The sequence below is a fragment of the Tachyglossus aculeatus genome, chromosome 11, assembly GCF_015852505.1.
Source record: "Tachyglossus aculeatus isolate mTacAcu1 chromosome 11, mTacAcu1.pri, whole genome shotgun sequence".
NCBI classification, from domain to species: Eukaryota; Metazoa; Chordata; class Mammalia; order Monotremata; family Tachyglossidae; genus Tachyglossus; species Tachyglossus aculeatus.
In genome coordinates, this window is record NC_052076.1 from 21,095,684 (window position 1) to 21,119,275 (window position 23,592).

Genomic DNA, 23,592 nt, shown 5'->3' on the forward strand with positions numbered 1-23,592 from the left:
CCAGCTGTCCCCCAAAGGTGAGACATGGGTCCTCTGTGCCTTCTCCTAAAGGACAAAATCCCAGCTCAGGTCCCTATTAAGAAGGAGAAGGAAGTTTGCACCAATAGTGTGCCCATTTTCTAACCCCCAGTCACATGATGCCTGGGTTGGGCATAGGATGTCTCTCTTGGTCAGGGAAAGAGAGAACTGAGCTGATAAGATGCCCACTCTTGTTCTGGGGCAACCTCCTGTGAGAAGATACCCAGTGGCTCTCTCTGCACTTGGCGAAAAGGAAACCTTGAGAATTCTCCTGAACCTTGACAGCACAATGGCATCCAATTATTTTTGGCTCTTTATGGGCAGGGACCATATCTGCCAACTCTGTTGTACTGTACTCTACCAAGCAATGAGTACAGTGTCCTGTACACAGTAAGCTCTCAATAAATACCATTGATTGATTAGTGGGGCAATATAATGATGGTATTTATTAACTGCTGTCTATGTACTAATGCTGAAGTAGCTAGAGGCGATCAGATCAAACACAGGACCTAGCCCTCATTGGTATCATCCTCTTAAGAGGTAGGGAGAGCAGATATCTTATTCCCATTTATAGATGAAGAAACCAAGGCCCAGAAAGATTAGAGTATTTGCACAAAGGCAAAAGAGAGTCAGAAGAAGAGCTGGGATCAAACCCCAGGTCTCCTAACTTCTAGTCCTAAGTAATAGTAGTAGAAGTAGTACTAGTATTTATTGAGTGCCAACTTGGTCCAGTGCACTGTGCTAGGTTGTCTGAGAAGTGCAGAATTGAAAAGTGATAAGTCCCCTTCCCACAAAAAGCTTACACTCTAATGGGTAATCGGGGACACAAGCATAAATATTTACAGTAAAAATAAATGATTGACTATAAAATTGAATACATATAAATGCAAGGGTGCTGAGTTTGTGTATAAATAAATTCCTAGGTGCTAGTGTTGGCTGAAGGCTGGGAGACCAGCAAGGAAGCTGATGCAATAGCGTAACTATGATTTGCCTAGAGCCTGTGTCAGTATGGTAACAGCTAGTTTGTATAGAGTAAAGGGGCAGATCCAAGAAATGTTGCCTAGGTTCCAAGATAGTTTGGTGAACTTTCTTCTACAAAATGTTAATGAAGTTTAGTCCTTTGAGATTCATTCATTCAATCGTATTTATTGAGCACTTACTGTGTGCAGAGCACTGTACTAAGCACTTAGCACTCTACTAAGTGCTTGAGATGAACCCAGTCAGTGGCACTTTATAGAATTACCTGACCCAATCTCTGCAAACCTTATATTATGAAGTCCCAGGACTTTCTGAGCTGAGGGTGTGGAACCTGGGAAAAGGGAGGCATGACTTTGAGCTGTAAGTCTTGTGATGTGATCCAGATTCATTCATTCAATTGTATTTATTGAGCGCTTACTGTGTGCAGAGCACTGTACTAAGTGCTTGGGAAGTACCAGTCGGCAAGATATAGGGACGGTCCCTACCCAACAACGAGCTCACAGTCTAGAAGAAGGAGACAGACAACAAAACAAAACATGTGGACAGGTGTCAAAGTCATCAGAACAAATAGCATTATAGCTATATGCACATCATTAACAAAATAAATAAAATAGTAAATATGTGCAAGTAAAATAAATAGAGTAATAAATCTGTACAAATATATACAAGTGCTGTGGGGAGGAGAAGGAGTTGGGTGGGGGGATGGGGAGGAGGAGAGGAAAAAGGGGGCTCAGTCTGGGAAGGCCTCCTGGAGGAGCTGAGCTCTCTGTAGGACTTTGAAGGGAGGAAGAGAGCTTGCTTGGCGGCTGTGTGGAGGGAGGTCATTCCAGGCCAGGGCAAGGACGTGGGCCAGGGGTCGATGGTGGGACAGGTGAGAACGAGGTACAGTGAGGAGGTTAGCGGCAGAGGAGCAGAGGGTGTGGGCTGGGCTGTAGAAGGAGAGAAGGGAGGTGAGGTAGGAGGGGGTGAGGTGATGGAGAGACTTGCAGCCAAGAGTGAGGAGTTCTTGTTTGATTCATAGGTTGACAGGGAGTCACTGGAGATTTTTGAGGAGGGGAGTAACATGCCCAGAGCATTTCTATATAAAGATAATCTGGGCAGCAGAGTGAAGTATAGACTGAAGTGGGGAGAGACAGGAGGATGGGAGATCAGAGAGGAGGCTGATGCAGTAATCCAGTCAGGATAGGAGGAGAGATTGAACCAGCAAGGTAGCGGTTTGGATGGAGAGGAAAGGGTGAATCTTGGATGTTGTGGAGGTGAGACCCGCAGGTTTTGGTGACGGATTGGATGTGTGGGCTGAACGAGAGAGCGGGGTCTAGGATGACACCAAGATTGTGGGCTTGTGAGACAGGAAGAATGGTTGTGCCATGTACAGTGATGGGAAAGTCAGGGGGAGGACAGGGTTTGGGAGGGAAGATAAGGAGTTCAGTCTTGGACATATTGAGTTTTAGTTGGCAGGCAGACATCCAGATGGGGTTGTCCTGAAGGCAGGAGGAGATACGAGTCTGGAGGGAGGGAGAGAGAGCAGAGGCAGAGATGTAGATTTGGGTGTCATCAGCGTAGAGATGATAGTTGAAGCCGTGGGAGCGAATGAGTTCACCAAGTGAGTGAGTGTAGATAGAGAACAGAAGGGGACCAGGAACTGACCCTTGAGGAACTCCTACAGTAAGGGGATGGGAGGGGGAAGAGGAGCCTGCAAAGGAAACAGAGAATGAACAGCCGGAGAGATACGAGGAGACCCAGGAGAGGACAGAGTCTGTGAAGCCAAGGTCAGATAGCGTCTTGAGGAGAAGGGGGTGGCCCACAGTGTCGAAGGCAGCTGAGAAGTCGAGGAGGATTAGGATAGAGTAGGAGCCATTGGATTTGGGAAGAAGGAGGTCATTGGTGACCTTTGAGAGGGCAGTTTTGATGGAGTGTAGGGGACGGAAGCCAGATTGGAGGAGGTCAAAGAGAGAGTTGGCATTGAGGAATTCGAGGCAGTGAGTGTAGACGACTCGATCTAGGAGTTTGGAAAGGAAGGGAAGGAGGGAGATAGGGTGATAACTAGAAGGGGCAGTGGGGTCGAGAGGGTTTTTTTAGGATGGGGGAGACGTGGGCATTTTTGAAGGCAGACGGGAAGGAACCACTGGAGAGTGAGAGGTTGAAGATGGAAGTTAAGGAGGGGAGGAGGGAAGGGGTGAGAGTTTTCATAGGATGAGAGGGAATGGCACTTTAGAGGAGGGAGGCGATCTCATCAGAAGATACTGCTGGGAAGGATGGGAAAGTAGCAGAGAGTGTTGAGAGCCGGGGGGATGGAGAAGGAGGAGGGGTGACTTTGGGGAGCTCAGATCTGATGGTGTTAATTTTACTAATGAAGTAGGTGGCCAGATCGTTGTGGGTGATGGATGGAGGAGGGGGAGGAACAGGGGTCCTGAGGAGGGAGTTAACAGCTGATGGGGGTGGTGGGCATGGATGTCAGTAAAGGAAGAAAAGTAGTTTTGTCTGGCAGCGGAGAGGGCAGAGATACGGCAGGAAAGGATAAACTTAAAGTGAACAAGGTTGGCTTGGTGTTTAGACTTTCACCAGCAGCGTTCAGCAGCTCAAGCATAACAGCAAAGGAGGTGGACAATGGCAGTGATCCATGGCTGTGGGTTAGTGGTTCAAGACTGGCGAAGGGAAAGGGCAGTGAGCAAGCTGAGTTGAGTAGAGAGGGTGGAGTTGAGAGCAGTAATCTGATCATCAAGATTGGGTAGAGAGGATAGGGAGGCGAGGTGGGGTGTGGTGTGCTGAGAAAGATGGATGGGGTCAATCAATCAGTCAATCAATTGTATTTATTGAGTGCTTACTGTGTGCAGAGCACTGTACTAAGTGCTTGGGAAGTATAAGTTGGCAACATATAGAGATGGTCCCTACCCAACAGTGGGCTCACAGTCTAGAAGGGGGAGACAGAGAACAAAACCAAACATATTAACAAAATAAAATAAATAGAATAGATATGTACAAGTAAAATAAATAGAGTAATAAATATGTACAAACATATATACATATATACAGGTGCTGTGGGGAAGGGAAGGAGGTAAGGTGGGGGGATGGAGAGGGGGAGGAAGGGGAGAGGAAGGAAGGGGCTCAGTCTGGGAAGGCCTCCTGGAGGTTGAGAGAGCGGAGGTCTCTGTGGGATAGTTAACTGTTTATAAATTCTCCTCTGCCTGCCTGCCCCAACTCTCCATTTCACCACCTCCATCTTATGTCTATAGTGAAACTCTTCCTCCAGGGTCCCAACATTAGCCTCCATGTTTCCCAAGTGGGGCTGCAAGATGGCTGTGAAAGATGGAGTGAATAGACCTCCCTGTGCCCGGGACCTGGGTTGATCTGCACCCCAATGTCATTTTCGCACTATCCCTCCTCCCCCTTCCCTTTCCTTCCCCTCCTTTGAAGCCCATGTTATTCGCCTCAACCACCCCCTCCAGATCCTTGTAGCCATCATCTACCATTCCCCTGGCCCCACATCCAACTTCTTTAATGATTTTGACACCTTTCTCACCTTCCTTCTCTACTTTTCCATGCCCACTCTGATCCTCAGAGACTTCAACATCCACATGCATGTCCCTGGTGACTCCTCTGCCACCCGCCTTCCAACTCTCCTTGACGCTGCCAACCTCCTTCTCCACCCCACCTCACCCACTCACCAACCTGGTCACACCCTCGACCTCATCATCTCCTACCGCTGCAGTATCTCCACCTCACCAACTCTGAAATCCCCCTCTCTAAATCATAACCTTCTCACCTGCCTCCTCACTCACACTCCTCCCCACTGTAAATCTATATTACTACACTATTTTCACATTTCAGTTATTTGGGAATTAATAGGAAATCGCCTTCTTTTGACTCTGTCTTTCATCTCTCTCTGAAGCATGAGTCAATCATTCATCAGTTTGTGCTGAAAATTGTCCTGGATGCTAGAGAAGATGGCAAATTGTAACATCCTACTTGAACAATATGAATTAAGGTCCATTTTGTAATGGGATCATTAGTCTGTCCATCCACTCTCATGCCTGACTTTCATTTGTATTTTAAGCCAACTCTAGCTTCTACAAGAAGAGCTATTCCCTTTAAACATTTCAATCAATCAATCAATTCAATAAACCTCATTTATTGAATGCTTATGTGTGCAGAATACTGTAATAAACACTTGGAGGAGTACAATATAACAATATGTACACAGGTTCCCTGCCTACAACGAGCATAAACTCTTAAAGGGGAGACAGACATGAATATAAATAAATACATTAAATTACAGATATGTACATAGGGTCTATGAGACTGAAGGAGGGATGAATAAAGGGTACAAATCCAAGTGTGAGGGTGATGCAAAAGGAGCAGGAGAAGAGAAAATAAGGGCTTGGTTGGGGAAGACCTTTTGGAGGAGATATGCTTTTACCAAGTTATGCTTTTGAAGAGGGGGAGAGTGAAGGCTTATCAGGTATAAAGACAGAGAACATTCCAGGCCAGAGACAGGACATGGGCAAGGCAGGACATGGGTGAGGGGTTGGTGGTGAGATAGACAAGATTGAGGTACAGTGAGTAGGTTGGCATTGTAAGAGTGAAGTGTGTGGTCTGAGGTGAAGTAGAAGAGGACAAGGTAATTGAGTGCTTTTTAGCCTGCTTTAAGGAGTTTCTGTTTAATACAGAGGTGGATGGGCAACCACTGCAGTTTCTTGAGGAGTGGAGAAACACTGCCAAATGTTTTTGTAGAAAAATGATCCAGGTATCAGAGTGAAGCATGAAATTAAGTGTAGAAAGACAGGAAGCAGGGAGGTTAGCAAGGAGGCTGATGTAAGTAATCAAGGCAGGATAGGCCTTGGATTAATGTGGTAGCAGTATGGATGGTGAGGAAAGGGCAGAGTTTAGCAATGTTGTGAAGGTTGAACCAACAGGATTTGGTGACAAATTGAATATGTGGGTTGAATAAGAAAGATGAGTCTAGTATATCACCAAGGTTGTGTATTGGTTTGTGAGGCAGGGAGGATGGTGGTGAACTACTGTAACATAATCCTTACTATTCAGAATAAGCTGGTGATTGACTGACTCATGCTTGAGAGAGAGATGAAAGACAGAGCCAAAAGCAGGCAGTTTCCTATTAATTCCCAAATTACTGAAATGTGAGAAGAGCATCATTTAAGTAGAGAAGCAGCGTGGCTCAGTGGAAAAGAGCACGGGCTTTGGAGTCAGAGGTCATGGGTTCAAATCCTGGCTCCTCCAACTGTCAGCTGTGTGACTTTGGGCAAGTCACTTAACTTCTCTGTGCCTCAGTTACCTCATCTGTAAAATGGGGATTAAGACTGTGAGCCCCCTGTGGGACAACCTGCTCACCTTGTAACCTCCCCAGCACTTAGAACAGTGGTTTGCATATAGTAAGTGCTTAATAAATGCCATCATCGTCATCATCATCATCAAGTACTTGCAAATTCTCAAGGCTGAGGCTGAAGGAGGGATGAATAAAGGGTACAAATCCAAGTGTGAGGGTGATGCAAAAGGAGCAGAAGAAGAGAAAATAAGGGTTTGGTTGGAGAAGACCTTTTGGAGGAGATATGCTTTTGGAGGAGATATGCTGTGGCCTGGTTCAGACCCCCTCAGTGTAACTGAAGGCTGAGTTTTCTCTCTGCACTGTCCCAGCCTTGAGTCACACATTTAAAGAGCAAGATGGGGACCCTTACTCAGGAGGACCCAGACTGGAAAAATTGTTTTCTTTGGCCCATACTCTACATGTCCGGTGTCCTAGAGTGGGTCAGAGCTGAACCCCAACCCCCTAGTTCAAATTTTAAACTCTAAAAATTATTTCTCCACTGCTTTTTTCTGCTTTTGGAGGTTGATGCACTTCCTCTTGGAGGTATTCCCCAACTAATCCCAACTTCTCTGGTCAGGTCATCCCAATAGCACTCATCTGCATATTTGTTGATTTATTCATTTGTTTACTCCTTTTTTCATTAGTTATCAATTATACCCATGTTTTCCCTCTTATTCCCATTACATTTAGCCTCAGCTCTATCTGAAGTGAATGATTCTAGTGTTGATGGTTTGGGCAGTGTCTCTTATTCTCTTTTACCCTGGTCAGTCATGTTCCCTCTGGGGGCTTGGAGTTCAGCAAGCAAGTGCTTGGGCAGGGATGCAGCACTTTGCATTGTAACATGCACGCAGAGGTAGTTTGTAGGCAGGATCCATTTACTTTCAAAGTGACTATGGGAAAGTGCCAATACTGTGCCAATTACCATAACTCATCAACAGTTGCCCTGAGAGCCACTGTGGTCTTTACTTCTTATATCAGTTCAGAATTCACAATGGGTTCATTCGGTGCATAGAATACTCTAGATAGTTCTTTGGTCAAAGGCCTCCTCCATTAATGGCATAGACACGATTAATTACTTCAATTAATCAGTCAATCATATTTTTTGAGCACTGTACTAAGCACTTGGAAGAATACAGTAAGATTGGTGAACATGATATGTGGCTTCAAGGAGCATACAATTTAGAAAGGTAGACAGACACTAAAATATATTACAGATAATAACTGTAGTTAATTTTTTAAGGTATTTGTTAAGACCTTGCTATGCACCAAGCATTGTTCTAAGCAGATACAAGATAATCAGTTTGGTTATAGTCCCTGTCCCACATGGAACTCACAATCTAGGATAATTGCTAAGCATATACTATGTTCCAAGCACTGAGGTAGATACAGTACAGTCATATCTGACAGTCTGAGAGGGAGAGAGAACAGGTATTTTATTCCAATTTTGCAGAAGAGGAAACTGAGACACAGAGCATTTAAAGTGATTTGCCCAAGGTCCCACAGCAGACAAGAGGTGAAGCTAGGATTAAAATCTAGGTTTTCTTACTCCTAGTTCCATGCTCTTTCCAGTAGGCCTCACTGTTTCCATGAAAGATAAAATGAAGCAACTACTTCCAGAGCCAAGACTTGGGACCAGGTCTCCTTATTCCCAGATCCATGCTCTCTCTACTGGATCAGGAATTGTACTGTATGAATATGCTATGAGTTTGCCAGTTTCCTCCAATAGATAGTCAGCTCCAGTAGATGGTTGCGCGGAATATGTCTTCTATTTTTATTATAGGCTCCCAGGGATCTAACTCAGTGTTTGGGATCTAACTCAATGTTCAGCACACAATAACCACTAAATATAGTGTCTTGTATAGAGTATGCCTCTCCTTTGAATCAAAGCCTTATCATAGCAGGAGAGTTTGTGTATGCTGATGAAGCTTAGAGCTATGCCACTGAGAGATATTCTCTCGTCAGGGTTACCCAAAATAGAAATGTCTAAGCCAAAGCATCATACAGAGTTGATTCACCTACGCTTGGCAGCAGCAGCATGGAAAAGAGTCCAAGGTGGACGGTCAAGTGATCAAGATGCTGATGAAAGACAGCGGCAGAGACCCAAGTTTTATTGTGCAGAAGGCGATGGTAAAACACTTTCTTACCAAGAAAATCCTATGGATTACATACCAGAATGACTACAAATGAAGATGTGACGTTTTGGAGAAGATGTGTCCATGGAGTCGCCATGGGTCAGAAATAACCTGAAAGCATTTGACAATAACAACACAATAAAATGTGCATCCTGGATGGTGCTCTGAAAATTGTACCTGCCTAGTACAATGCTCTGCAGAGTAAGAACTCAGTAAACAGTAATGATGATGATTATTATTTCTGAGAAAGGGAAGATATCTACAAGTTTTCATTTTCCTAACTTTCACTCTTTAAGTCATAAACCAGCCTGCTTGTTTCTTTGGTGCATGGTTTTCAAACTGAACGCTGACCCTTTAAACACCAGGCAAGTAGACAGCTTCTTTTCCCACCGATTCTGTGCTTTTTCCGTGACACTGGGAATGTTTCTTGCATGGGGTGAAGGGAGTTATTGCTAAGTCTATCCAGAGCTCAATGTTAAGTTACAAAATATAGTGCTGTCACTGTATTAGGGGTTTATCAGTCCTAAATCCCTGCCAAATTAGCTTTCTGAGTCACTTTGGGGGGCTCCCAGATCACTTTTAGCTTCCACTGTACTCCCAAACCCTCAGGTACTTCCTTTCAGGTGAACATCTACTGCCCCCCAAATGCCTGCACCCCTTTTGCTACTAACACTACTCTGGCCCAAGCTCAGGCTCCTCCGTGAATATAAAGTGGTCACCAGGAACTTGCCCTCCACTCCACTCCTGGGGCTGGCTGCAAAATGTTTGTGGAGAAACCACCCCCTCCCACAGCTTTCTAGGACCAAGCATCTCCCCAGCACCTGGAGCTTCTCTGCCAACCCTACTGCAGGGCAGACACCAAGATCAGAGATTTCCATAACATTTAATAGTCTTCTTGTAGGTATTCTTAATCAGGTCACAGTCAAACAGAATTTGGGTTCAAACCGCCTTTTCCTAGCTCTATTTTTTTTCCTTCAGGACCCTCTGTAGTTTCCTGTAGGTGTCCTAGGCTCTTGTTCCCTTGGTACTTCCTTCCGAAGGGAAGGAGCTTCCTTACTCCAGAGTCCTAGACAATGGGTCCTGAACTTTTAGTGTAATCCAACTCCCACCTAGGATCATTCTGATCCCATCCTGGACTCTGCATCCTTTCAGGGTCACAGCTACAAGCTTTCCTTGTATTCTTCTCTCCCAGGAACATGGCTACCTCTTGCCTCAGAATGACGACTTACTTCCTCAACTACTTGTCTCCCTGTCCTAGGTCTTTCCCAAGCCTTTCCTCTGATTGACATACAAGCTAGTGCCATATAAGACATTGAAATTGTTTAATTACACTTCCCTATGGAAGGAGCACTTAGGAGTCTGTTCTAGATTCCTTTTCTGTCCTGGGCATGGGGGCTAGTTGGATTGACCACCACATTACACTTCCTCCAGTGTGATTCATGCCTTCCCCACCCCCAAATGTTCCAGGTACTGACTATATAAATCAGGCCTTTTCAGAACCAACTTTTGTTCACTTGGAGATGTAATTCTGAGGTTAAACTAGAGCTATTTCTAATGTGGCCCCTAATTCTGGCTGTCAAAGAGATTCAGTTGGAGAGGACCGGTCAAGCAGTCTACTGTCGCCACCTGCTGGCTGTGCCTGCAGGCATCAGTTTCCTAGAACAGGATTTGGCTCTGCAGTTTGCGAATACAGTTGGATAGAGTCCAACTGCCTGTATTTCCCGCCTGGGTTGGTCTGAAATAGCATGGGCTAAGTTTGGTAAGATAAATGTAGGAGCGAAGCTAATTTCTTTTCAATTTGGCACATACTATGAAAATTAGCAAAAGAAGTCCTCAGCTCAGGTGCCTTTGTGGGAGAAAAAAAGAATGATCTGCAGGGTGTCTCTGTGGTTTATTCATTTATATTTATTTCTTGTTAATTTGTATTATGAAATTTGTTAATCGCTTACAGTGTGCCAGGCACTGTACTAAGTACTGGGATAGTTACAAGCTAATCAGATTGGACACAATCCATGTCCCTCATAGGGCTCACAGTATTTTATAGAGGTATTTTATAGAGGTAACTCAGTCACAGAGAAGCTAAACGATCTGCCCAAGGATCACCTAGCAGGCAAGTTATGGAGCCAGGATTAGAAACCAGATCCTTCTGACTCCCAGGCCAATGCTGGCCAATCCACTAGGCCATGCTGTTTCTCTGTTATGATTCAGTTTCCATTTCTTCAGAACTGAGCCAATGCCTGAGATGTCCTGTTGGGCATTTCTGTCCTGCTGGAGCCACTTACCCCAGCCCATGTGAGCCAGGATCATATGGCCCTCTCCCAGGGCAAGATGAAGCCAAAGACTGCATGCCCTGTCCAGCAGGCTATGCCTGTACCCAAGCCGGGCTGGCCCAACCAGATTCTGAGTGCATCCCAGGGTGTGTGAGTACTGGTAGTCCTCCCGATCATGCTTATCTTCCCCTGTCAGGACTTCTCTCTCTCTTTAATCTGAATGTAGGAACAAGCTGCAAAGGCCATTATCTGGGGCAGGGGGTGGGGTGGGGGGTTAAGGGAAGGATTTGGGGAGCTCTGGTGCTTCTTTGCTGTAACTCTATCATATGCCTCTCTCCAAGCTGCTGAGAATTTTTATCTCTGAACTGATTGAACAGTCTAAGGAGGGGTTGGGGTTATCATTCCTTCTAAGTCAATGATGAAATGGAAGCACAGAGAGGTTAAGGAACAGTATTAAGATTACCCCACATATCAATGATTCTGATGCAGATTCTACCATCTAAGACTATCAAATGAGCCCCTGTCGGTATACACTGCCCAGGGTCTCAGAACTAGTAGATATGTTTTTGTTGCATTCTATGGTCTAAGGCTATCAAATGAGCCCCTGTTGGTACACAGTGCCCAGGGGCTCAGAATTAGCAGATATGTTTTTGTTGCTTTAGGTATGTGTGCCCTGAAGTTTCCTCCAGTCCACATGACCCCTCCAATGCCTGCCCCTCTGGGACATATAGTGATTATACCAATCTTTTTGACAAATCCTAATGTGAAATATGCCCAGCTGGACTTGTTTGTTTAAGAGGTGAGTGATTTTCTGGAGCCCTTGCTGAGGCAGCGCAACACAGAGATGAAAATGGGAATGCCTACCGTTAGTAGGCCACACACAGATCTAATGCGTGCATTTCTCTGCTCCTGCTCATTTCCTCAGCTCCTGCTCATTTTCTCTTGCTCACAGTCTTCTGTGTCACATATGTGCCATTCCCCCCACTTAGAATGCCTGCTCAGTTAAACAGGTATCATCCTCTCCTTCTAAACACCCCTCAGTGACCATCTCCTTCATGAAATTTTTCCATATGGCTCCAATCACTGCACAAGCTTCAGAAATCCCTTAGTCCTATGCATATCTCCAAAAACTATATACCTCTGTTTTCTCTGGGTGTTATGTACCTTTATGTGTTATGTGTTTTCAATTTTGAAAGACAACTATATATACATGTGATTGTCTTTCATATTAGAAGATACACACCCACCCCTCCACACAGAAACACACACACACACACACACACACACACACACACTCTCACAGGCTCATTTGCATGTTTGTGTGTCTCTGTCTGTCCTGCCTGTGCTATTAAACTGTATGCAACTTGTTGGAAGGAACTGGTGTCTTCTTCCTCTGTCCCCCTCCTAGGCCCCTAATGCAGAATTCTGCATTTGACATTCAAGCATTATTATCGACACAGTGATCTGTTCCAGGGTTATATGAGAATTATCCTTCCCCATTTTATTTTCCAATAAGAATTTCCTGAAAATGTTAGGAATTCACCGGTTTCCAAAGCTTTGGGGGTATCTAGGACCCCTTATCCTTTCCTGGGACTGGGTGGTTGGGTTGGGGTTACTCGCTGTCTAATGAGGTTCTCTGGATTTGTGCTTCTAGGATCAGGTGGGTGGCATAAACCACCTGCTCCATGCCCACCTGGCCACTACTGCCCTCTTGGCACAACGTACCCAACTCAGTACCAGTGTGCACCAGGCACCTGGAGCAACAGGACACACCTGGCATCAGAGGAAGACGGTACACCATGTCCCCAAGGATGGTTTTGTGCCCCAGGAGCCAAAGTTCCTTCAGGAAGATGCAACATGGGGCATTACTATCCAGAGAGTAAGTTGGCCATTAGACTTTGCCCAGTCCCAGCTAAAAGTGGACAAGGGACACCAAAATTTAATTGCATCAGGAGAGATTGATGTTAGATATCAGAAAACTTTACTGTCCGTGAAGGTTGGGGATGGCAATGGGAGTCTTCTAGAGCAGCATGGCCTGGTGGATAGAGCGTGGTCCTGGCAGTCAGAAGGTCATGGGTCCTCTCCCGAACTTTCCTGTCACTGTAGACAGCACCACCACCCTCCCTGCCTCACAAGCCCCAAACTTTGGTATTATCCCCAACTCATCTCTCCAATCATTTAATCAATTCAATATACTACTAAATCATGTCAATTCAATTCCACAACATTGCTAAAATCCATACTTTCCTCTGCATCCAATCTGCTACCATGTTAATCCAAGCCCCTATCCTAACTCGCCTCTAATACTGTATCAGCCTCCTTGCTGACCTCCTGATTTCCAGTCTCTCCCCATTCCAGGTCATACGTCTCTCTGCTACCCAAAACATGGAGTCCATTTCCCCACTGTCCTCCAGTGGTTGCCCCCATCAACCTCCACATCAAAAATAAATTCCTTTCCACTACCTTTAAAGCACTCAATCACATTGCCCCCTCCTATCATACTTTGTTGCTTTCCTATTACAACCCAGCCCTCCTCTCCTTTAATGCCACCTTACTCACTGTACCTCAGTCTAGAGTATCTCCTCATCGACCTCTTGCCCAGGACCTGCCTCTCTCCAGGAATGTCCTCTCTCTTCATATCTGACAGATAATCACACTTTCCACCTTCAAAGCTTTGTTGAAGGCACATTCATTCATTCATTCAATTGTATTTATTGAGCGCTTACTGTGTGCAGAGCATTGTACTAAGTGCTTGGGAAGTACAAGTTGGCAACATATAGAGACGGTCCCTACCCAACAGCGGGCTCACAGTCTAGAAGCACATCTCCAAGAGACCTTCCCTGACAAAGCCCTCATTTCCTCTTCTCCTAGTCCCTTCTGCATTGTCTTGCACTTGGATTTCTTCCCTTTATTCACCCTACCCCTCATCTCCACAGCACTTATATTCATATTTATTCTCTTTTGCATGCTCCTCCCCTGCCTCCCATCCCCTACCTGTGGGTGTCTCTCAAGGTTCACTTCAGGGTCCCCTTCTTTTCTCCATCTACACCCACTGCCTTGAAAGACTCCTGTAACCTCAAGCTTAATATGGCTAAAACTGAACTTCTTATCTTCCCACCCAAACCCTGTCCTCCTGCTCACTTTCCCATCACTGTTGGCTGCACCACCATCTCTCCTGTCTCATGAGCCCATAACCTTGGTGTTTTCCTTGACTCCTGTCTTTCGTTCCACCCACATATTCAAGCCATTACTAAATCCTGTCAGTTCTACCTTCACAACCTTGCCAAAATCCACCCCTTCCTCTCCATACAAACTGCTACCACATTTATGCAAGCACTTATCTTGTCCCACCTTGATTATTGTATCAGCCTTCTTGCTGACCTCCCTACCTCCTGTCTCTTTCCACCCTAATCCATAATCCATTCTGCAGCCCAAATCATTTTCCTTCAGAGACATTCAGACTATATTTTCCCACTCCTAAAGAAACTCCAGTGGTTGCCCATCCACCTCTGCATCAAGCAAAAACTCCTCACCACTAGCTTTTAAGCACTTAACCACCTTGCCCCCTCCTACCTCACCTTGCTGCTCTCCTACAACCCAGCCCTCACACTTCATTCCTCTGGTGCTAACCTTCTCACTGTACCTCAATCTCGTCTATCTCACTCCCGACCTCTCGCTCACATCCGACCTCTTGCCTGGAATGCCTTCCCTCCTCATATCAGACAGATAATTGTTCTCCCCCACTTCAAGACTTATTCATTCATTCAATTGTATTTATTGAGCGCTTACTGTATGCAGAGCATTGTACTAAGTGCTTGGGAAGTACAAATCTTATTGAAGGCACAGCTCCTCCAGGAAGCCTTTCCTGACTCTGCCCTCTTCTCTTTTTCTCCCACTCCCTTCTATGCCTCTCATACTTGCTCCTTCATTCATCCTCTCTCCCTTTCTCACAGCACATGCATATATATCTGAATATATCTGTAATTAATTAATTATTTATATTAATGTCTGTCTCTCCTCTATATTATAAGCTCATTGTGGCCAGGGAATGTGTTCGATGTTATATTGTACTCTCTAAAATGTTTAGTACTGTTCTTTGCACACAGTAAGTGCTCAATAAATATGGTTTATTGATTGATCCCAGCTGGCTCTTCACTGGGAAATGAAGAATACTTTACATACCTACATATTCCCCACAATGTTCTCCACCAGAGGGGGAAACTGAGGCAAATTGAGTCTGAGTTGTTTTACTCAGTTGTTTTACCCAGCTGCCTTTTACAGCCCTGATTAAGAATACCAGAAGGGAAAATTACACCATCTCTCCCAGGAATATTCTCTGTCCAGTCCTCTGTTCTGGGAATTAACAGTGATGGTTGTGTCTTCCTGGTGTGCCTTTAGCCAAGGGGTGGGAGGCCAGATGGGCATACTCCTACCTTTGGAAGCCTTCCTCCTTCTTTCCTGACTTTTGGCACAGGGGATGTCATCGCCAACCCAGATGGCGTCACTGATGGCGTCACTGATGGCGTCACTGGAGCCCCCTGCCCTGCTGGCCATTTCTGCCGTGCTGGCACCGGTGTTCCTCTCCCATGCCCAGTGGGTACATATTCTGACAGGTAAGTGTTTCACCCCCTTCTCCTGTTTTCGTGAGAATTTATTTCTGCTTCCCGGACATATTTCTCACCACTGAAAGATTCCAGTCTTTTTTTTTCTTCCCTGACCTCATTCACACTCATTCTGAAGGTTGGAGGCTCGTCTTCTGGAAGCCGCTTCATCTGTTTAGGGCAGTAGGTGGCGCTCCAGTCTGGGTTTTTCAACAGACCCAGAAACTAGCTCACCTGGTCTGGGGTTTTCCACCTGAAGTCATCAGGTTCCCTTGTCCCCTCACAGAACTGGCAGGGACAGCCATGATGGCAGGATGACAGGGTCTCCTGTTGCCTATCAGCATCTTTGGTGGTGGCATGAACCCAGTGGATGGACTGAGCCTCAAAGTGGCCCAGCACCAGGAGCAGAGGCCATCAATAGCACTATACAGAGCCCTGGAGAGCCAGGACCCAAGGTGTTGGGCAATTTTGGAAGACAGGGTTATATTTTGTTGTTCCCTTGCATCCCAGGTTGCTATTCTGTCGATAATTTGGTGTTGGGTCCTGGTTCCCCAGTTAAATTACTATCTCCTCAGGGGTAGGGACTGGTTTTCGCTGTCCTCTGTCTCTCCCTTAGCAGCCAGCTCAGGACTTCGACCTTAGGGGACACTCAACCGAGATCTGTGGCTGATTGACTGCATGATAATGGAGATGAAGGATCGGGGATAATTGGAGATGATTCAGACTGGACAAGGAGATGCAGGATCATTGTGACCTCCAGATCATAACCCAAGTCTGACATCTGTCTGGAACCGGGGTCGATGAAGATTGAAAGAGAACTCTTTGCTCCACTAATCCTTTGTTGTGGGGTGTCTTCTCAGGTTTGCCCTTACAGAGGGATCTGCATCCCTGCCCTGCCCACCTGGGCACTTTTGTGGCTCATCTGGTCTCCTGTCCCCATCTGGACCTTGCTCGGCTGGCTATTACTGCCTGGCCGGCATCATCTCCCCAACCCCAATAGGTAAGGATGTGTCCAGTGATGTGGAAAGGAATACTTTGAGATACTAACAGGGCCCTGACACTTGGGCATCTGCTTTCCCATTGGTGGAAACTAGATATGGAAGTGGAGCCAGTTGTCAGAAGGCAGGGCTTTAGGCATGGTAATCTGAAACTTAGCCACATTAGGTGGGACAGAGACAGGACCAAAATGGTGGACCCAGAAGATGCAGGTGGGGTCTAATAGGGAAGGAAGTTAGGAGGAAAGTGGAGAAGAGGAGGAAAAGGAGAAAGGTGGAAGAAGTAAGACAGTAATGAACACAAGGAAGAGAGGAGAGGAGCAGTGGAGAGAGGGGCAGCACTCCTCTATTTTCTCTACTCGAAACATGGTCCTGGTTAGGTGAATTCACTTATGCCTAGATTGTGGCCCAACACTGGTGGTTCCAGATGAACTGGCCTATTCTGGTCTGTGTCAGCTTGTTGTGGGCAGGGAACATATCTGCTTATTGTTGTATTGTACTCTCCCAATTGCTTAGTACAGTATTCTGCACACCGTAAGTACTCAATAAACATGACTGATTGAATGCATAAATGAATGAGGGTATAATGATTGTATATTTTGCTTCTGTTCTACTCTCCTAAATACTTAGTGTAGTGCTTGGTATTCAGTAGGAGATGATGTAAATGTTGCCAAAACTTGATCCATGGGCCTGAGCGTTTCTCCGTCTTCCATCCCAACCTCACTCCAACCTCATTCTTTCCTTAGGTAGGGTGACAGATGAAAAACAACATTAGCAAGCATCTCTTCATGGGACTCTTCTGTTGGTGATGGCACAAGCATCTCAGGCAACTTTTGGGTTTTTTACTTTAGGTTTTTCAGGACCCAGACGTGTTCCTGGAAACCTACTTTTTTTTTGTTCTGGTTTGTTTTGTTTTTTAATAGTATTTATTAAGCCCCTACTATGTGTCAGGCACTATACCAAGTGCTAGGATAGATACAAGCTAATCAAGTTGGACATAGTCTGTGTCCCACCTGGGGCTCACAGTCATAAACACCATTTTACAGATAAGGTAAATGAGGCACAGAGAAGTTAAGTGAATCGCTCAAGGTCACACAACAGACAAGTGACAGAGCCAGTATTAGAACCTAAGCTGTGTGGCCTAGTGGAAAGAGCATGAGCCTGGGAGACAGAGTACCTACCTGGGTTATAATCCTGGCTCTGCCAGCTGTCTGCTGTGTGACCTTGGGTAAGTTACTTCACTTCTCAGTGCCTCAGTTACCTCATCTGTAAAATGGGGATTAAGTCCTTCTCCATCCTACTTAGACTGTGAGCCCCAAGCAGGACAAAGTCTGTGTCTAACCTGAGTATCTTGTATCTCCCAGTGGTTAATATAGCACATGACCCATAGTAACTGCTTAACAAGTATCATATTATTATTACTCAGTCTCAGTCTCAAATTTGAGGATTGTCCCACTGGAACCAGGAAGACTGGTCCTCTTGGCCCAGGCAAACCCAGATTTCCAGCAGGAAATTGAAGGGTTCCAGAGGCTACATGAGCTTCTTAGATGGGGAGGGAGAAGGGGATTGATGCCATGGGTTGAGTTGATCTGGGGCACAGTACTGCTCCAAACTCTGAGACACCCTCCAGACGAAGTCACACCAGGATTACATCCATCTGTTAGAGATAGATTCCAGGGGCTCAGAGTTGGCTCCGGTGCTTCAGGTCACCCTCTGGTCCCATTCCTACCCCTTAGAATGGGTTAGTCAGCTGGCTCAGGCCTGTATAAAAAGGACAAAATATTGGGTCTCCGCCAACTACTGGGCTAACTTCCAGAACAGCTTTCTGTGATACAGGGCAGAGTTTTGGCTCCCTCTGGTGGCCATTATGATCTCTTACACCTGCTTAACAGAAAATTCCAGGGAAATGCTTTTTCACCACTCTTCCTGCTGGAAAGTCTTTCTATGACTTCCCTACTCCATCCTCCTGCCTCCAGGTGGAACTGACCACTCCCCCATTAATTAAAATATTCTTGGTAGGCGGGACACCAATTATTCATGTTGGGTGTGGGGATGAACTTGAGGCAAAGGAAAGAAGAAGGAGGAAAGAGGAGAGAAAGGGAGGCAAAAGTAGGAAAGAGGGCAGGGAACAGATGGAGAAAGAACAAGGAAAAGGAACTCACTGGTGCTGCTTCTCTTTCTCCTTGCTCTTCCTCCTCTTCTTCCACTGCTTCTTAAGGGCTCTTTCAAGGCTCCTAAGCCTTGAAGTGATGGACAGAGGATGGAGCTCTGCTGCAACACAGGGGCCCCAAAACTTAAAACCAGGACAGTCACTTTTGTCCAGGAAAGGGCCATCTATCCTCCATGGTCTGCATGGGCAGCTTAGGTACCCAGCAGAAGCCACCCTAGTGCCCTTCCATAATGAGCCTCTCAAACATTGCTTGCTTGTATTGACTTTTGACCAGAGCCTCTGCTGCTGTGGGAGCATCTCAGGACTGTGAGCCCATTGTTGGATAGGGACCGTCTCTATATGTTGCCAACCTGTACTTCCCAAGTGCTTGGTACTGTGCTCTCCACACAGTAAGTGCTCAGTAAATACGACTGAATGAATGAACTACCATAGACAGCAGGTCCTCACTTTGGGCTCCTATTGGACCCCGAGCCATCTGGATGGGTGCAAGCGGAAGGATAGTTCTTCTGCGAAAAGCACTGGGTTGGACGCAGAGGGAACTGCCCATGCCCAAGCCTGGGGAGAGCCTGAGAAGCAACATTGGCATTCTATCCCTATTCCTGTGCCAGCTGAGATGGAGGCTGCTCTTGCCCCTGCAACCTAGGGGTAAGCCATCCACTGCCCCAGCAGCAGTGCAGTTGAGCTACTCCCTTCTCCATCTGGCAGCTCCAGCCAACCCTAGCATCCCTTAGCACCCCTGCTGTACCACTTAGTAATTAGCACCACTCTTAAGACCTCTGCTGCCTCCTTAGCATCAGCTGAGACCCCCAATGCTTGATGATGGCAGTAGAGGGTGGACAGCATGCTAGTTGGGGTGCAGGGGGCAACTTACCTTCATCGTTGTTGGGGTAGGTGGTGAGAGCAGGTCTGGTGTGGCTCAGTGAAGGCAATAATTCCCACAGTTCTCCAGGCTGGGCTCAGAACTACATCTTACTTGCATAGGGCAATGCAGAGAGTCACCATTTTGGGTAGCCCCCTGCCCAAATATGAGGGGTACTGGAATGGGGATGGTGGGGGTGGGGAAGAACATTATCATGGTCCTGGGCCAAGTCCATGGGGGCTGGCTACCACCCCATAACTCTTGTGGAGTGGGCAAGGAGATTCTATAATCTCATGGGCTGTAAGAGGTGAAGGGATGGTCACAGGTATGCCAACTCAGAATCTTTTCTTGAGATAATTGGCCTCACTGTACACTTCCACACACCACACACCACAGCCCTTCTGCCAGAGGAGAGAAATTCCAGTGGTTACGGTCGGGGCTGATGTATTCATCCTGTTTCTCCCCTCCCCTCATTAGGCATCTTGGAAGAAGGAAGCTTCTGTCCCCTGGGAGATTTCTGCCCCGAGGGGATGGGACTCCCTCGCTCCTGCCTGGCAGGCGATTACAACAACCTCACTGGTCAAGCCACCTGTTTCTCTTGCCCTGCTGGCTACTACTGCCCAGAGAACACCGTTGATTATAGTGGATTCCCCTTTCCATCTGGCTTCTATTGCCCCAGAGGTCAGTGCAGCTAAGGTGCTGGAAGGAGGACTAGGTCTCCTACTAGGCCCATCCTAGGGATCCTGCTCACAGCAGTTCTGTGGGGGTAGCAGTTGTGGCAATTCCCGGGTGACTGCAGTGCGGCCTAATAGAGACAGGTCAAGCCTGGGAATCGCAGGTTTGAGACCCAGCTCTACCTCTACCGCTATGTGGTTGGGCAAGTTACTTCCCATTCTGGCATTGATCTCCTCCTCTGTTAAATGGGGGATAAGATAGATTGTGAGTCCTGTGTCCCTTCTAAAAAGCTTGTATCTACCCTCGTAGTAAGCACTTAATGCATGCCATAACTATCATTCTGAAAATCTAGGTGTACCCAAACCCCATCCCGCCTTTCCCCCATTGTCACTCCTGCAGTTTAGGTAGATACAAGGCCAGAGAAGAAAGCAGGGGCATCATGTGAGTTATGCCATGGCCCTGAGCCAGGACCTGAAGGCTAGGGAAGGACTAATATTTGGGGTTTCCCCCATTTGGGCTGAAGTTGTAACTCTTCTCTTGGATTTGGTTCTCAGGTACCAAGCTTGCCACCCAGTTTCCCTGCCCCCAGGGTTACTATAACCCAGACCCCATGACTCAGAGCCTGGACAGCTGTCTACCCTGCCCTCTGGGGCACTGCTTTGCACAGGAGAACCTCACAGTTGTGTCGGGCCCATGTGACCCAGGTGAGACCTGAGGGAGGGGATGGGGTTGGCTGGCTGGGTTGAGCCACATGTAGGACAGGGACAGGATCTGAACTGATGATCTCAAATCTTCCCCAGGACTTGGCATGATACCTCATCCCTAGTTAGAGCTGCCATCATTATATATTTACTTACTGTGTGTGGCCCACACCTATGAGTGTGCTGACTCCGATGGGGTAGGCATGACCTTCCCACTTTTGTACATGGGTCAGGAACACAATTACTCAGGGCCAAGTCTTCCTATTTTAGAGCCTGTGGCAGAGTTCTTCAGCCCCTCTACTTCTTTGTCTCTCCTCACTCTGTTCTGTCCCCTTGTTCTCTCCTCTCAAGTGTTCCAGGAAAGGACAGGTCTCCTACTAATGCCTCCTGCTGGGAATGGAGCCAGCTTCTCACCCCCAGAATATATGTCATTGGAGCTGAGCTATGGAGCAGGAGAGATGATCTTTCCTTTCCCTGCAACTCCTCCATCTCACAGGCCTCTGAGACAGAGCCTTGCCCACCCTTGTGCGTGTTTTGTTTCCAAATTCCACGCCAGGGCTCTTTGCCCCTGACTGTCTGGTTCTGCCCTCAGGCTGGTTCTGTATCTCTGCTGCCTGGGCTGCCCGCCCCTTCGATCTGGACAACTACACCAGTGTGAATTGCCTGTGCCCAGCCACTGCCACTGGAGGGAAATGTGCACTGGGTTCCTACTGCCCTGAGGGAAGTCAAGAGCCTATCCCATGCCCTCCAGGTTCCTACTGCAACGCTTCTGATAAGAAAAAGGGCCTGGCTGATGGGGGCAAGGGCTAGCATAGGCCTCCCATCATGAAGGAGCCCGGACTGTCCAGCTGGGAGCCTCCATATCCATCACCTAAAGTACGGCCCATTCAGTTTCGACCAGGTCTCTGTCTCCAGCTCCCCACCAGTGAGGCATGGAAAGCAGGCAGCTGATGCCAGCTTCACTAGATCCTGGTATGAGCCTGAGCCAGCCTGATAGGGAACTGAGGATAACCCATGACAAACAACCTGCTGCTCCCTCTTCCCAGGCCCAGTCCTTTGGCTCCTTTGGGACCTAAATGAAGGCAGATTTCTGATGCTCAACATGGATACTGGATCATTCCTGGCATCAGGTGATCTCCTTGAAGATGCCAGAGCTTGGGAAGGCTTTTTTTCTAGAAGTCTACATGAATGGGATATGAATGGTGAATGTAACAGTTTACACCTTCTGTTTTCAAGGACTGATAATAGGAAACTGGAGTTACTAGACTTCGAACCCCCAAAGTGACCCGTTTTCTGTAGAATTAACTTTAGCCCTGTCATTAAACTTCTCTTTATTCCTATCCCTAGCCCAGTCTCAACCCTAATCCTTACTTTAAACAGCCCTAACCTAACCCTAGTATTCAGAAGTTTTTTTAGATAGGTTTTAGACCTAATCTTAATCCAAACCCTACTTCTTTAAGCCCTAACCCTAGCTCCAACCTCAAGAACTCACCTCTCTAAATTGGCTTCCCAGGATTTCACTTTACCTGCCTGACCAGCCAGATTTCTCCTCTTGCTGGACAATTGAGGTCAGCATTTGAATGGCAGTTCTTTATTATGGAGTCCAGTCAGGCAATTTGTCTTCCTTCCCACTTAGTGCTGAATGAGGACAGCTGCTAAATCCTCTTCTCCCTCTTCTTGTCACAGGCCTTTCTGCCCCCAGTGGAGATTGTTGGGCTGGCTTCTATTGCTCGGGGGGGGGAGGGGGGGGCTGCTAGCCCAGAGCCAAGTGGTGGAGACACAGGAAATATTTGACCCCCAGGCACATACTGTGGTAAGTTCCCCTGGTGTACTCCTCTCAGGTACGGACTTCTCAAGGTACGAGTTAGCCTCCATACTACTCCTCCAATGTACCATGCTGTTGCCTATCTCTAGTCCCCCTTGTTTCTTCATCAGAAAGTGGGAGAGGAGATGAAACTCAGAACAGTCCATTTGTTTCAGGTAAAAATTTGGTGAAAAAAAGGATTTAACTGAAATTTACCTGTGAATTTCAAATATGCATGCTCTCCTTGCCCCAGTAGTAGTACAGAAAAGTGAGTGACTGAACATATTGCAAGAGAAAAAATTTTAAGATGAGAACCCATCAAAGGTCCATATGGGAAAGCAGCTTGGCTTAGTGGAATAAGCATGGGACACAATGGAATTAGCCATTTGGCTGTTGTTTGACCGTGGGTGAATTACATACCTTTTCTGTGTCTCCCCTTTCTCATTTGTAAAATGGGGATGAAATACCTGTTCTCCCTCCATGTCAGACTCTGAGCCTCATATGGGACACTAACTGTGTCTGATCTGATTACATTATACATACCCCAGTGCTTAGCACAGTGCTTGGCACATAGTAAGCACTTAACAAATACCATCATTATCATTATTTTTATCAATGCTGTTAGTATTTGGTAGGAAAGAATTTTATACATGGTGCACTTGCTCTAAGCGATGGCTAATGGACTAGGGGACTGGAAGGAGGAGCAAGAGGAAGGAAATACAGACGTATGCACATATATAAACCATTGCAGTAGTCAATCCTAATTCCTTCATCTTGAAAACAAGCTTAACTTGTTTTCACTCTATTCACTGTCCCCTTACTGACTTTATGTTTGATTTGCTGAATATCTCCCTCTTTGGCTCCCAGTCACAGGGTCACCTACACCCACTTTGTGCCCAGCAGGCACTGTGTCTGGCAGTTCTGGGCAGACTTCCCTTGCTGATTGCCAGTCTTGCCCATCGGGGTTTTACTGTGAGGATTCTGGTCTTCAGGCCCCAAGTGGGCCATGCCCAGCAGGTGAGACTGTGGGGGAGGGCACAAATTCTTAGGCTAAGTCTTAAATCTC

The 23,592-nt window shown here is 46.6% G+C and overlaps 1 protein-coding gene across 3 annotated transcripts in view; it reads left to right on the forward strand.

Moving 5' to 3' along the window:
• LOC119935193 (sushi, von Willebrand factor type A, EGF and pentraxin domain-containing protein 1-like) overlaps window positions 1–23,592 on the forward strand; it is a 99,252-nt gene that overhangs the window by 30,029 nt on the left and 45,631 nt on the right. For all 3 annotated transcript variants that reach the window (XM_038754848.1, XM_038754849.1, XM_038754850.1), the window contains exons 3-9: window positions 11,384–11,520; window positions 12,376–12,600; window positions 15,196–15,334; window positions 16,183–16,322; window positions 19,824–20,027; window positions 20,576–20,725; window positions 23,394–23,543. In XM_038754848.1, coding sequence (XP_038610776.1) covers window positions 12,579–12,600; window positions 15,196–15,334; window positions 16,183–16,322; window positions 19,824–20,027; window positions 20,576–20,725; window positions 23,394–23,543 — 805 coding nt within the window. In that variant the 5' untranslated portion in view covers window positions 11,384–11,520; window positions 12,376–12,578. The remainder of the gene's footprint in view (window positions 1–11,383; window positions 11,521–12,375; window positions 12,601–15,195; window positions 15,335–16,182; window positions 16,323–19,823; window positions 20,028–20,575; window positions 20,726–23,393; window positions 23,544–23,592) is intronic.